The following is a 13997-nucleotide window of genomic DNA, read 5'->3' on the forward strand; positions in this document are numbered from 1 at the left end:
GATGCCAGGTCTGGCCATAGCATATGCTCGTTGGAAGGGAATTTGGCCACACAATTCCTCTGGCAAGATCGCAACCGGTACCCAGAGCAAGCCAGGCGCCCTATGCAGCTGTTTCTCCTGCGGCAAAGAGGCTGGTTAATGGGGAACTTGGAAGCAGAAGGCTGAAGCCCTGGCCAAAAAAAAAAAAGAAAAAAATGTCAAGGTTGCAAGAAGCTTTTTTGGGGGTGGGGGTGGGGGTCAAAGCTGCCCCCTGAAATCTCTCAAGCTGGACCTGCAAGGGGTCTGTGTGTGTGATTTGGACCCCTTCCTACGTGCCAAACGTGTCCTGGGCTCCAATCTCCTTTCCTGGTCCAGCAGTGGATTTTTTTTATTATTATTATTTATTTATTTTTGCTGATGACTCATCCGCTTCTTTCACATAGAGACTGAACCAGGGGAGGCTTATTTCGGATTCATTGAGCATCTGTCATTATAAAGCGGGGAACCGTTTCAGGGGAAAAAAAAGGGGAAAAAAAAGGAAAAACAGCCACCGCCGCCGAGGCAGCATCTGCATACTTATATTCGAAGGCCCAACAGCTCTCGTGTCTTGGCGGGGAAAAAAAAACACCCCACCGTCGTCCCCCCCGCCGCTGCCCCCCCCCCCGGCTGGAGCTGGCCCAGAACAAGAGATCAGAGAAGGGAGGTCCCTCTGGAAAGGGCTGTGCCGGCGTCCCCCTTGGCAGGAAGAGTTTCAAAAAACAGTTTAGGATCGAGGGGGCAGAAGTTAAAAGCTAGGCCGCAGGGGTAAGGCAACCTCGGCTCTTTTATGACTCATGGACTTCAACTCCCAGAATTCCTGAGCCAGTTATGCTGAGGGGAACGGAGAGGCTTCCATGCTTAGCCATGCTGGCTCAGGAATTCTGGGAGTTGAAGTCCACGAGTCAAAAAAGAGCCAAGGTTGCCTACTCCTGATCTAGGGCATTTCAGTGTATTAGTTAAGCATTACCTCAGGGATAGGTAACCTTGGCTCTTTTATGACTCGTGGACTTCAACTCCCAGAATTCCTGAGCCAGCATGGCTCAGCATGGAAACTTCTTCCTTTCCCCTCAGCATGGCTGGCTCAGGAATTCTGGGAGTTGAAGTCCACGAGTCATAAAAGAGCCGAGGTTGCCTACCCCTGGGCTAGAGTCTCTGCAGTCGAGATGGCCAGCTTTGGAGCCTCAGGCGGGTGGGCGAGTGGGGGGTTACAGGGCTTCCTGCAAGGGCTCCACATTTTTCTCCTTGAGCTGTGTGGGGGCCAGGAGTCTAATTGGTTTGTGCTTAAATTGTAAGCCGCCCTGAGTCTTCGGAGAAAGGGCGGGATATAAATGGGATTAAAATAAATAAATAAATAAAATAAATAAATAATAAAAACGATGGCACAGACGCAATCAGAGTTTGATGGGGACATTTCTGTGCTGGAGCTTTCCATAAGCTCACCACAGGTCTTGGAGAGGATGGCTATTTTTTTTAGTCTTAAGCTCTTTCTTTCTTTCTTTCTTTCTTTCTTTCTTTCTTTCTTTCTTTCTTTCTTTCTTTCTTTCTTTCTTTCTTTCTTTCTTTCTTTCTTTCTCTTTCCTGCCTTCCCTCCCTCCCTCCCTTCCCATCTCTGTCTCCCCCTCCCTCCTTTCCTCCCTCCCTCCTTCTTTTCCTTTTTCCCTTTCCTCTCCTTCCTTCCTCTCTCTCCCTCCCCTCCCCGTCTCTCCCTCCCTCCCTTCTCATCTCACTCTCTCTCTTTCCCCCTACCTCCTTTCCTCCCTCTCTCCTTCTTTTCTTTTCCCTTTCCTCTCCTTCCTTCCTTCCTTCCTTCCTTCCTTCCTCTCCCTCCCCTCCCCCTCCCGTCTCTCCCTCCCTCTCTTCTCATCTCACTCTCTCTCTTTCTCCCTCTTTCCTTCCCTCCCTCCCTCCCTTCCTTCCTTCCTTCCTCTCCCTCCCCTCCCCCTCCCGTCTCTCCCTCCCTCTCTTCTCATCTCCCTCTCTCCTTCCTTCCCTCCCTCCCTCCCTCCCTCCCTCCCTTCCTTCCTTCCTTCCTATCTCCCTGTCTCTCTTTCTCCCTCTTTCCTTCCTTCCTTCCCTCTCTCCTTCTCTCCCTCCCTCCCTCCTACAAACCTAGAATTTCTTGGGATGGTGTAGTTTCATATGTTTTCCCCGAGAGCCATCATTTCATCGTAACACTTAGTAGCTATTACTCAGAGGTTTCTCATCGTTTCAGGTGAGAAACCTATACCATCTCAGTCTCTTCTTAAAAACCTCCAGTGATGGAGCACCCACTATTTCTGAAGGGGAGCTGTTCCACTGGTTGATTGTCCTCACTGTTAGGAACTTGTGGGTCCTTGGTGCTCTCTGATCATAGTTGTTTTCCTGCAGACATAACATCATCAGTTTGTTTCTCTGAAGATGTTTCGCTTCTCATCCAAGAAGCTTCTTCAGCTCTGAATGGAAGGTGGGAAATGGAAGGATATATACTTGATAGAATAGAATAGAGATGGAAGGGACCTTGGAGGTCTTCTAGTCCAGCCCCCTGCTCAAGCAGGAGAACCTATGCCATCTCAGAGAGGTGATTGTCCAGTCTCTTCTTAAAAATTCCCAGTGATGGAGCGCCCACAATTTCTGGAGGCAAAGCTGTTCCACTTTTTGATTGTCCTCACTGTCAGGAACTTTCTCCTTAATTCCAGGCTGCTTCTCTCTTGGATCAGTTTACCACCATTGTTTCTTGCCCTGCTTCTGTCTGGTATTGCGTGAAATCCTCAGTTGCTCAAAGCCACAATAGGTGTGAAGGTCACAATGCATTGTCCCATCTAGTGACAACCTCAGCATTCAGACAATCAAGGCTTACAGTATAAGAGGAGTAGATGGCAAAGCGTTCAAATCAACTAGTGAAATGAACGGAAGAGAAATAGATATGTGTGGCTGTCTGTCAGAAACTACAACAAAAAAGTGAAAGAATGATTGCAATGAATTCATTCTTTGGGAAGTCATTGATCAGTGAGGACGTGATGTATACCCATATACAACCTGTATAATTGCATTGTATACAAACGTACCATTTGAACTCTTGGCTTTTCGTCTCTATTTCATGTAAAATCAGATCAGATAACCTTTATTTTCATTTCCCCCCCACCCTTGCGGGCACAACGGCACACATTAAAAATGAAATTTAGTTGCCTGCTCTCAAGCGTACACGTCCATAGCACACATTTAAAACATGCTAAATACAACATATGTATATAGTAAACATATGTAAAATAGAGGCACGATATAAAAAAAGATATGGAGACACTGGAAAGAGGGCGGAGAAGAGCAACAAAGATGATCAGGGGATTGGAGACCAAAACATATGAAGAACGGTCGCAGGAATTGGGAATGTTTAGTTTAAAGAAAAGAAGGAGTAGGGGGTGACATGATAGCAGTGTTCCAATATCTCAGGGGCTGCCCCAAAGAAGAGGGAGTCAAGCTATTCTCCAAAGCACCTAAAAGCAGGACAGGAAGCAACGGATGGAAACTAGTCAAGGAGAGAAGCAGCCTAGAAGTAAGGCAAAATTTCCTAAAGGTGAGAACAATTAACCAATCGGGTAGCGTGCCTCCAGTAGCTGTGGACGCTCCATCACTGGAGGTTTTCAAGAAACCATTGGAATCCTGCATCCGGTTTTGGTCACCACATTACAAAAAAGCTGTTGAGACTTTGGAAAAAGTGCAGAGAAGAGCAACTAAGATGATTAAAGGCCTGGAGACTAAACCATATGAAAAATGGTTGCAGGATTTGGGTTTGGCTAGTCTACTGAAGAGAAGGATGAGGGGGGACATGATAGCAGTATTCCAGTATTTGAGGGGCTGCTCCAAAGAAGAGGGGGTCAACCCATTCTCCAAAGCACCTGAAGGCAGGAGAAGAAACAATGGTTGGAAGCTAATTAAAGAGAGAAGCAACCTGGAATTAAGGAGAAACTTCCTAACAGCAAGGACAATTAACCTGTGGAACGGCTTGCCTCCAGAGGTTGTGGGTGCTCCAACACTGGATGTTTTTAAGAAGAGACTGGGCAACCATTTGTCTGAAATGGTATAGAGGTCTCCTGCTTGAGTCTTCTGGCTGGACTAGAAGACCTCCAAGGTCCCTTCCAGCTCTATTCTGATTGAACCATTTGACCAGGATGGCATAAGGACTCCTGCCTTGAGTAGGGGGTTGGACTAGAAGACCTCAAGGTTCTTTCCAGCCTTATGATTCTATGTTCTCTGGAAGTTTTCTGTACGTTTGTTAGCTTAGAACAAGTGTCAGTAAACTGAATGGGTTTGAATTGTGGAAATGCTTTTCACAAAAAGCGATAAGTCTACAATCATGAACAGGTAGTCCTCAACTTATGACCTTAATGGAGACTATCCGTTAGAGTCACAAGGCATAAAAATGGATCACCCAAGCGTCTGATCTGATTTTATAACCTTCCCCCCCCACCCCCAACCCCCCCAGTGGCTTCTTAAGCGAACCCTGAGGTGGTTTAGCAAACCAATTGTTTTCCGTGGCGCTTTTGCCAAAGAACTGGAAGTGAATGCTGGTTTTCAGCAAAAATGTCCTAAAACGTGGATGCGGCAAGCAACTTCTAAATGCAAGCCGGTTTGCCGAGCACCCAAAAATGTGATCCCGTGACTGCAGGAATAGCCATCAAAACTTCAGAACTAGGAATAAGCAGCCAGGAAACGTCTGTCATACTAGTGGTGGCGAACCTTTTGGAGACCGAGTGCCCAAACTGCAACCCAAAACCCACTTATGTATCGTCGGGTGCTGGGTGGGCGTGGCCCATCGGCTGGATGTAGCCCATTGGGTGGGCGTGGCCCATTGGGTGGGCATGGCTGCAGTGGTAACGGCAGACTGGGTGGGACTAAAAAGTTTATTATTTATTTATTTACAAAAGATAATAATAATAATAATAATAATAATAATAATAATAATAATAATAATAATAATAATAATAATGATAATAATGATAATAATGAATTTTCATCAGCCGATGAAGCGCCAAGTCCTTTCAAATCCCAGGAGTGGAACCCACTTTGCTGACATTGTTAATTTGACTTCTAGGGGCTGTAGGAGGCACAGCCGGTGATAGGGTGATATTGTCGGACTGCAAGCGAACAATTTCACCTTCCCCACCACCGTCTTTTAATGAGTTTCAAAAGATTTTCTCAAGATAATAATAATAATAATAATAATAATAATAATAATAATAATAATAATAATAATAATAATAATAATAATAATAATAATAATAATAAGAAGAAGAAGAAGAAGAAGAAGAAGAAGAAGAAGAAGAAGAAGAAGAAGAAGAAGAAGAAGAAGAAGTAGTTGGAAGGGACCTTGGAGGTCATCTAGTCCAACCCCCTGCTAAGGCAGGAAACCCTATACCATTTCAGACAAATGGCTGTCCAGTCTCTTCTTAAAAACTTCCAGTGTCGGAGCATTCACAGCTTCTGGAGGCAGGTTGTTCCACTGGTTAATTGTTCTAACTGTCAGGAAGTTTCTCCTTAGTTCTAGGTTGCTTCTCTCCTTGACTAGTTTCCATCCGTTGCTTCTTGTCCTGCCTTCAGGTACTTTGGAGAATAGCTTGACTCCCTCTTCTTTGGGGCAGCCCCTGAGATATTGGAACACTGCTATCATGTCACCCCTCACCCTTCTCTTCATTAAACTACACATACCCAATTCCAGCAACCGTTCCCTATATGTTTTAGCCTCCAGCCCCCTAATTATCTTTGTTGCTCTTCTCTGTACCCTTTCTAGAGTCTCGACATCTTTTTTACATCGTGGTGACCAAAACTGGATGCAGTATTCCAGGTGTGGCCTTACCAAGTTCAATCAATCAATTTCAACTTTGCGTGATCTTTTTTTTTCCTGCAAGAAGTTGAAATTGATTGATTGAACCTTTTTTTTTGCACACGGCGGCGAAGGTCTAAAGCGAAAAAGTTTTACAAAACCCAGCTGAAGGCCTAGGACTGGGGCGATGGTGCACGTGCCCACAGACAGGGCTCTGCGTGCCACCTGTGGCACGCGTGCCATAGGTTCACCACCACGGTGTCATACCTTCCAACAGTTGCTAAGTGACTGATCTTAAGTCAAGGACTACCTACAGTATAGTCAGAAGAAGAGATCTGGAAACCCGCTCATTGTATACTGAGTGTAGGTCCATTCACTGTTGATGTATCCAGGTTGAATAATCAGCTTGCTTCCCTGTGATTTTTTGCAATTCTTGCAAAGAGACAAAGGACCCGGGTCCATATTCATCATAATTATTTGGGGCAGGTGGCAGAAAAAGGTGACCGGGATACGGTTCACCCTGTATCCTCTTCGTCCTTCCACTTTTAGCTGCGGCTTGTTAATCATTTGGAAACAGTCTGGCAAAAGTGAGAAATGACGTTTTCGCAAAGCCGTAGTTAAGATATTCTGTTTAATGTGTCATTATGCAGAAATGTTCTAGACAATTAAGAAAGCTTTCAGTGGCAACGGAAATCTATTCTCACTGGCATAAATCTATTTGCTATGGTCTGTAAAATGTGTTATGGAGAATAAAAAGTACCATGTTAGAAGGTGGGGGGTGGGTGGAAATCTTATATGCCATATAATATTATTTCGTCTAGTTCCTGCTCAAAAATATTGCTAAATGGTAGTTTTTCTTTCTTTCTTTTTTTTTAACCTTGTAAGCTGCCCAGAATCACATATGTGAGATGGGCAGTTGGAAAATCAATCCATCCATCCATCAATCAATCAATCCCACCAATACATATATGCAGGGCAAGCTACTTGTATATAGAGAGCAAACCCCACTCCCTTGTAGCACTGATGATGTTACATAGTTTGGTCATGAAACATCTGCAAGAAAACAACCAAGCTCAGTTCTCCTCCTCCTCCTCTTCCTCCTCCTCCTCCTCCTCCTCCTCCTCATCCTCCTCCTTCTCTTTTTTGATCAATACGTGACTTGGTATTTCATTGTCCTTCAAACACTGGAGGTTTTTAAGAGGAGATTGGACCGCCATTTGTCTGAAATTGTATAGGTTTTCCTGCTTGAGCAGGGGGTTGGACTAGATGGCCTCCAGGATCTTTTCCAACTCTGTTATTCTGTCCTAAAAGAAGCCAGTTTTGAACGAGTGGAATTTGGAAATGCTGGAAAATGTCCCCCGAAGGATTGGATGTGGAGCACAGTTACCTTCTTTGTGTTTCTTCCTTGCTCTCTAGATTCACCAAGATGAAGACGGCCACCAACATCTACATCTTCAACCTGGCCTTAGCTGACACCTTGTGCCTCATGACCTTACCTTTCCAAGGCACGGATACCTTCATGGGCTCCTGGCCCTTTGGAAACGCCCTCTGCAAGATTGCCATCTCCATTGACTACTACAACATGTTCACCAGCACCTTCACCCTGACTATGATGAGCGTGGACCGCTACATCGCCATCTGCCATCCCATCAAGGCCCTGGACATCCGTACCCCTCACAAGGCCAAAGTGGTCAACATCGGCATCTGGGCGTTGGCTTCTGTCTTTGGCATCCCGGTCATGGTGATGGGCTCCACGGAGAGAGAAAACGACGGTGAGAAACGTGAAAATGGAGAAGGGTTGGGTGGGTTGTCTTTAATCTAAGAATAAAAACAAACAACCCTGTGAATCTGGTCCAGTTTCCCCAGCCGTGCCTAAGACACCTGATGTAAAATAGGGGAATGTTTCTCAATCGTAGCTCAGTCATCGGATAGAAAAGATGACACTCAGAGCTAAAAGTCTAGTATAATAGCCTGGATACTTACTTCAAAAAGCACATATCAAGTTTCTTAAAAATATTCCTTTTGAAATATCAGTTCGTTTTTCCGTACAAAGAAAATTCCTTCCTTCCTTCCTTCCTTCCTTCCTTCCTTCCTTCCTTCCTTCCTTCCTTCCTTCCTTTTTTTCTCCCTCCCACCTTCCTTCCAAATTCCTTCCTTCCATTCCATTTTTTTCTTCACATCTCCTTCCTTCCTTCTTCCTCACAAGCTTACTTTTTCCTTCCTTCCTTCCTTCCCATTTCCATCCTTCCCATTTTCCTTCCTTCTACCACTTCCTTCCTTCCTTCCTTCCTTCCTTCCTTCCTTCCTTCCTTCCTTCCTTCCTTCCTTCCTTCCTTCCTTCCTTCCTTCCTTCCTTCCCATTTCCATCCTTCCATTCCATTTCCTTCATTTTTTCCTTCACATCTCCTTCCTTCCTTCCTTCTTCCTCCTACTTTTTCCTTCCTTCTACCACTTCCTTCCTTCCTTCCTTCCTTCCTTCCTTCCTTCCTTCTTCCTCCTTTTTCCTTCCTTCTACCATTTCCTTCCTTCCTTCCCATTTCCATCCTTCCATTCCATTTCCTTCATTTTTTCCTTCACATCTCCTTCCTTCCTTCTTCCTCCTACTTTTTCCTTCCTTCCTTCCTTCCTTCCTTCCTTCCTTCCTTCCTTCCTTCCTTCCTTCCTTCCTTCCTTCCTTCCTTCCTTCCTTCCTTCCTCCCTCCCTCCCTCCCTCCCTCCCTCCCTCCCATCTCTTTCCTTCCTTCAAGCATCCTTCTTCCAATTGCCGGCCTGCCTGCAAAACACGCAGGGCCCACGATTCCTTTCCTAACTGCCGAGTGAGAAAGAGCTCTGACTAATCCCGAGCTTACATGGCTTCACCTGCCGTTTTAATAGCACCCTTGACATATCACTCAGGTTTCCAGGAAAATGTGCAGAACGGATATGAATGTCGGTGCTGTGTTAAAGCCCAAAGCTTGGTAGATAAAAGTCTTCAGACGATTAAGCCTTGGCTAGGATATTAGCTAAACCTGCCCCCCATACAGCAGATGAGGCCTCAGAAGGAGCCAGTGACATCTGCCGCCATCCAGCAGGACGACATGTTTGTCGTAATGTCCTTGCACAAACCCTGCCTTTGCACACTGGTGTCACCAACATCTGATACAAGGATGGAAGTCACGCTCCAGAGAGTCCTTGTCTATTCTATTCTTTTCTATGCAGTATAGGTCAGTGGACGCTGCATCCACGCGGAGAACTGGTTGTACACCTGTTTGAATCCCACCACTGGATAGATAAATAGATGATAGATAGATAGATAGATAGATAGATAGATAGATAGATAGATAGATAGATAGATAGATAGATAGATAGATAGATAGATAGATAGAGTGGTGGGATTCAGCCGGTTTGCAACAGTTTGGTAGAACTGGTAGCTAATTTTTTGTTGCCCAGGCCCCAGAATGGACTTCCGGAAGCGGCATCCATGCAGAGAAATGGTTGTTCACCAATTGGAATCCCACCACTGGATGGATAGATAGATAGATAGATAGATAGATAGATAGATAGATAGATAGATAGATAGATAGATAGATAGATAGATAGATAGGTAGGTAGGTAGGTAGGTAGGTAGGTGGGATTCAGCCGGTTTGCACCAGTTCGGCAGAACCGGTAGCTAATTTTTTGTTCCCCAGGCTGAGAATGGACTTCCGGAAGCAGCATCCACGCAGAGAACTGGTTGTTCACCTATTCCAGACATGTCAAACACAAGGCCCATGGCCCGGATATGGCCCATGAAGTGGTTTCATGTGGCCCGCGAAGCCATCCTGGAAACAGTGAGGGAACGGCCCCTGCTGCCTTGGCCCCGGCCCAGGCCAGCCGGGAGCCAGTGTACAATTTTGTGGTGGCCATCTATGCTGAAACGCATTCAGTCTTAGTTCCACAAGGCCATCTGGAAACAGCGAGGGTCCGGCCCCTGCTGCGTTGGCCCTGCCCACTGGCCGCGCCCTGGGGAGGCGTCACGCTTTGTGAGGAATGAAGAAATGCACCATCGCTTGGAAGTGGCCAGCAAATGGCACTCGCCTAGTTCACATATCTGGCTTGATGCGCTCCGGGGGAGGAGTTTCGGCAGGCAGAGAGGCGCTCTCCTCACAATGCTAAGAGGCTGAGCTTAACGGCGCGAATTCAAAAAGAAGCGTGACACAGTCCAGACCCCAGCCTGCCCGGTTTCGGCAGGTAACGGGGCGCTCTCCTCACAGCGCCGAGAGGCTGAGCCAGGCAGGGCAAATCCCAAAAGAAGCACGACACCACCCAGCTCCCAGCCTGCCCGGTTTAAGCCGGCAGCGGGGCGCTCTCCTCACAGCGCCAAGAGCTGAGCAGGGTGGCGCAAATCTGAAGAGAAGTGCAGTGCTCCCTAGCCCCCCAGCCTGCCCGGTTTCAGCAGGCAGCAAGGTGCAAAGCTTTGCACCGCCTGGCTCAGCCTCTCGGCGCTGTGAGGAGAGCGCCCCGTTACCTGCCGAAACCCGAGAGCGCCCCCACTGCCTGCCGAAACCAGGCAGGCTGGGGGCTGGGCGGCGTTGCGCTTGTTTTTGGATTTCTACGACCTGGCTCAGCCTCTTGGCACCGTGAGGAGAGCGCCAAGGGCCAAGTTTGAAGACCCCTGCTTTACATAAATGCAGATAGTTTTCGATTTAGGTTTAGGTCAGGGGTAGGCAACCTTGGCTCTTTTATCACTCGTGGACTTCAACTCCCAGAATTCCTGAGCCAAGCATGCTGGCTGTGGGAATTCTGGGAGTTGAAGTCCACGAGTCATAAAAGGGCCAGGTTGGAAGACCCCTGCTTTGTAACATGTTGCTCAGGCTATCATGCCAAATGATTAGGCATTTTATCCAACCCATTGTTGTCTTTAGAGGTCAAACTGACCATCGTCAGAAAGCAGAAACAGCTCAAGGTCCATTTCACAGAGCAGTGAGATTTCCTGCCCATTCCTGTCGAGAGTGGTGGCAGCCATTAAGTCAAGCGCTCACGTGATTGTGAAGTTGCTGATGGATCTGATGATCCCAATGAGAGAATCTTCCTGGCATTAACAAAGGGAGGAAAACAAGATCACATGAGGTGTTAATGCCATTTTATAATGCCTTGGTAAGGCCACGCATGGAATATTGCATCCGGTTTTGGTCGCCACAATGTAAAAAAGATGTTGAGACTCTAGAAAGAGTGCAGAGAAGAGCAACAAAGATGATTAGGTCACTGGAGGCTCAAACATATGAACAATGATTGCTGGAATTGGGTATGTCTAGTTTAACGAAGAGAAGAGTGAGGGGGGACATGATAGCAGTGTTCCAATATCTCAGGGGCTGCCCCAAAGAAGAGGGAGTCAAGTTATTCTCCAAAGCACCTGAAAGCAGGAGAAGCAATGGATGCAAACTAATCAAGGAGAGAAGCAACCTGGAACTAAGGAGAAACTTCCTGACTGTGAGAACAATTAACCAGTGGAACAACCTGCCTCCAGAAGTGGTGAATGCTCCAATATTGGAAGTTTTTAAGAAGAGACTGGACAGCCATTTGCCTGAAATGGTAAAGGGTTTTCTGCCTGAGCAGGGGGTTGGACTAGAAGACCTCCAAAGTCCCCTCCAACTCCTATCCTATCCTATCCTATCCTATCCTATCCTATCCTATCCTATCCTATCCTATCCTATCCTATCCTATCCTATCCTATCCTATCCTATCCTATCCTTTATTTCTATTCTATTCTATTCTATTCTATTCTATTCTATTCTATTCTATTCTATTCTATTCTATTCTATTCTATTCTATTCTATTCTATTCTATTCTATTCTATTCTATTCTATTCTATTCTATTCTATTCTATTCTATTCTATTCTATTCTATTCTATTCTATTCTTACCTCCAAGGTCACTTCCAGCTTTATTCTGATTGATTGATGACAGTTGTAGCATTCCAGGGTCCTGTGATCTTCATTTGTGACCTTCCCAGCCAGCTTCCAATAAGCAACGTCAATGGGGAAAGCTGGATTTGTTTAATGTCCATGGCAAAATGATGTGGTAAAATCACTTAATGACTGATTCAAATATGGTCATATGAAGAACGGTTGCCAGAACTGGGTATGTCTAGTTTAATGAAAAGAAGGACTAGGGGTGACATGATATCAGTGTTCCAATAGTTGAGGTGCTGCCACAAATAAGAGGGAGTCAACCTATTCACCAAAGCACCAGAAGGCACCGGATGGAATCTACTCAAGGAGAGAAGCAACCTGGAACTTATGGAGGAATTTCCTGGCAGTGAAGACAACTTGCCTTCAGAAGTTGTGGGTGCTCCAATATGGGAGCTTTTTTAAGAGATTGGATAACCATGTGTCTGAAATGTTATAGGGTTATCTGCTTGAGCAGGGGGTTGGACTAAAAGACCTGCAAGGTCCCTTCCAACACTGTTATTCTGTCGTAAATTGAGGACTGCTATATGAGAAAGGTTGATACACCATGAAAAAATAGCACCATTGCTTCCAACCACATTATTCATTTGTGTTTCTTTGCTCCTGCAGAAATTGACTGTCTCATTAGACTTCCTGAACCTGAGGACTATTGGGAACCCATTTTTGGAATCTGCATTTTTCTTTTCTCCTTCATGATCCCGGTGATGGTGATCACCATCTGCTACAGCCTCATGATCAGGCGCCTGAAAAATGTCCGGGTCCTCTCTGGATCAAAGGAGAAGGACAGGAACCTCCGGCGCATCGCTCGGTTGGTTTTCATCGTGGTGGCCGTCTTCATCATCTGCTGGACCCCTGTTCATATCTTTGTCCTGGTCCGAAGTCTTGGAGCCAAGGCCGATAATGAACTCAGTTTATCCATCTTGTACTTTTGCACTGCTTTGGGCTACACCAACAGCTGCCTGAACCCTGTTCTCTACGCGTTCCTTGACGAGAACTTCAAGACGTGCTTCAAGAAGTTCTGCTTCCCGTCAGCCTTCAGGAAGGAGCTTCAGATGTCCAATCGCATGTGTAGCATTGCCAAGGATGTGGCCTACGCCTGCAAGAACTCCGACGGGACTAACAATCCGGCATGACTAGGCGTGGAACTCCCCATGGTTCCTGTCAGTCAGCAGAGCCCAACCACGCCGACGTCAGAGCTAACGCAGATCACGGCTCTTTGAAGATCGTGGCTCTTTGTCTTGACCCAGGATTGGAGACCCATGGGGAACTGGAACGTTTTAAAGCCTCACTCCCACCGTTTTGCGAAGTGAGTCAGCGGGAAGCAAGAATTCAATGCTTCTTCATCTTTGACGATTGTATCGGAGTTTGAACTCCAAGATACATTAAGGTGACAAATTTCTGGAGTTCTGTGTTGACAGACGTGTAGTTATTCAGACTTTTCCTCCTTAAACCTGTGTTTCTCTCTGTGTGTGTGTGTGTGTGTGTGTGCTTGTGTGCTGTGTGTGCCTGTCGAGAAAAGACACTCATGAAGTGGGAAAAGATGACAAATGTGCTGATAGAAGACCCTAACGTTGAGACTCCATGTCAACATCTACAAATGAGACTCGGCGGTGTCGCCGTTAACACCTTGTCTAGAATCGTTCTTACTTTCTGTCAGCACCGTCGATTCTGCGAGTTTTGCACATATCAAGCCACGGCTAGAGATTCACAGCAAAAACCTGGACATCCTTGTCAACAACTTAGCGGCAAAGAACTGAAAGAGTCACAGTGTGCATTTTTGCGCACTTTAGTGGCTTGGACAGCCACACAAATTGTAGGTAGCAGCGGAAAGAGTCTGAAACTAATGTTCACCGGAATCCTTGGGCCAAAGAAAAGTGAAAAATAGAGAAGGGTGGGTTTTTTGGAAGTTTGTTTTTACTGCTGTTTTCCAAACAACAGAGGCCTAGAGGGATTTTCTCGCAGGCGTTGAACTGGCGTAATTTTTGAAAACAACTCTCTTTGGTGGCTGGGTAAGCTGTAACAACATTCTTTCATAGGAGAGTCCAAATTCTGAAATCAGTGACTCTTCAAACACGGATAGACAGTTGTATGCAGCTGCAGGATCCAGATCCTCTACAGCAACCAAGCTGGGGAAAGTAATCCCTTGTGCTTCTTTCTCTGCTTGGCAAAAGACTCACCTGGATTTTCTTCACCTGGATGTACTCTTCACCTGGATTGGGAGGGACCTTTAATCTTAGTCACATCTTAATCGGATGT

The 13997-nt window shown here is 46.1% G+C and overlaps 1 protein-coding gene across 1 annotated transcript in view; it reads left to right on the top strand.

Moving 5' to 3' along the window:
- The window catches only part of OPRL1 (opioid related nociceptin receptor 1), a gene marked incomplete at both ends in the record, with an annotated part of 60044 nt that extends 47170 nt beyond the window's left edge, over positions 1-12874 (top strand). The window contains 2 exons of the mRNA XM_081323814.1: positions 7232-7587; positions 12351-12874. Coding sequence (XP_081179940.1) covers positions 7232-7587; positions 12351-12874 — 880 coding nt within the window. The remainder of the gene's footprint in view (positions 1-7231; positions 7588-12350) is intronic.
- Positions 12875-13997: the final 1123 nt, after the last annotated feature.

The sequence above is a fragment of the Vipera berus genome, assembly GCF_964194415.1.
Source record: "Vipera berus genome assembly, chromosome: 3".
Lineage (NCBI taxonomy): Eukaryota > Metazoa > Chordata > Lepidosauria > Squamata > Viperidae > Vipera > Vipera berus.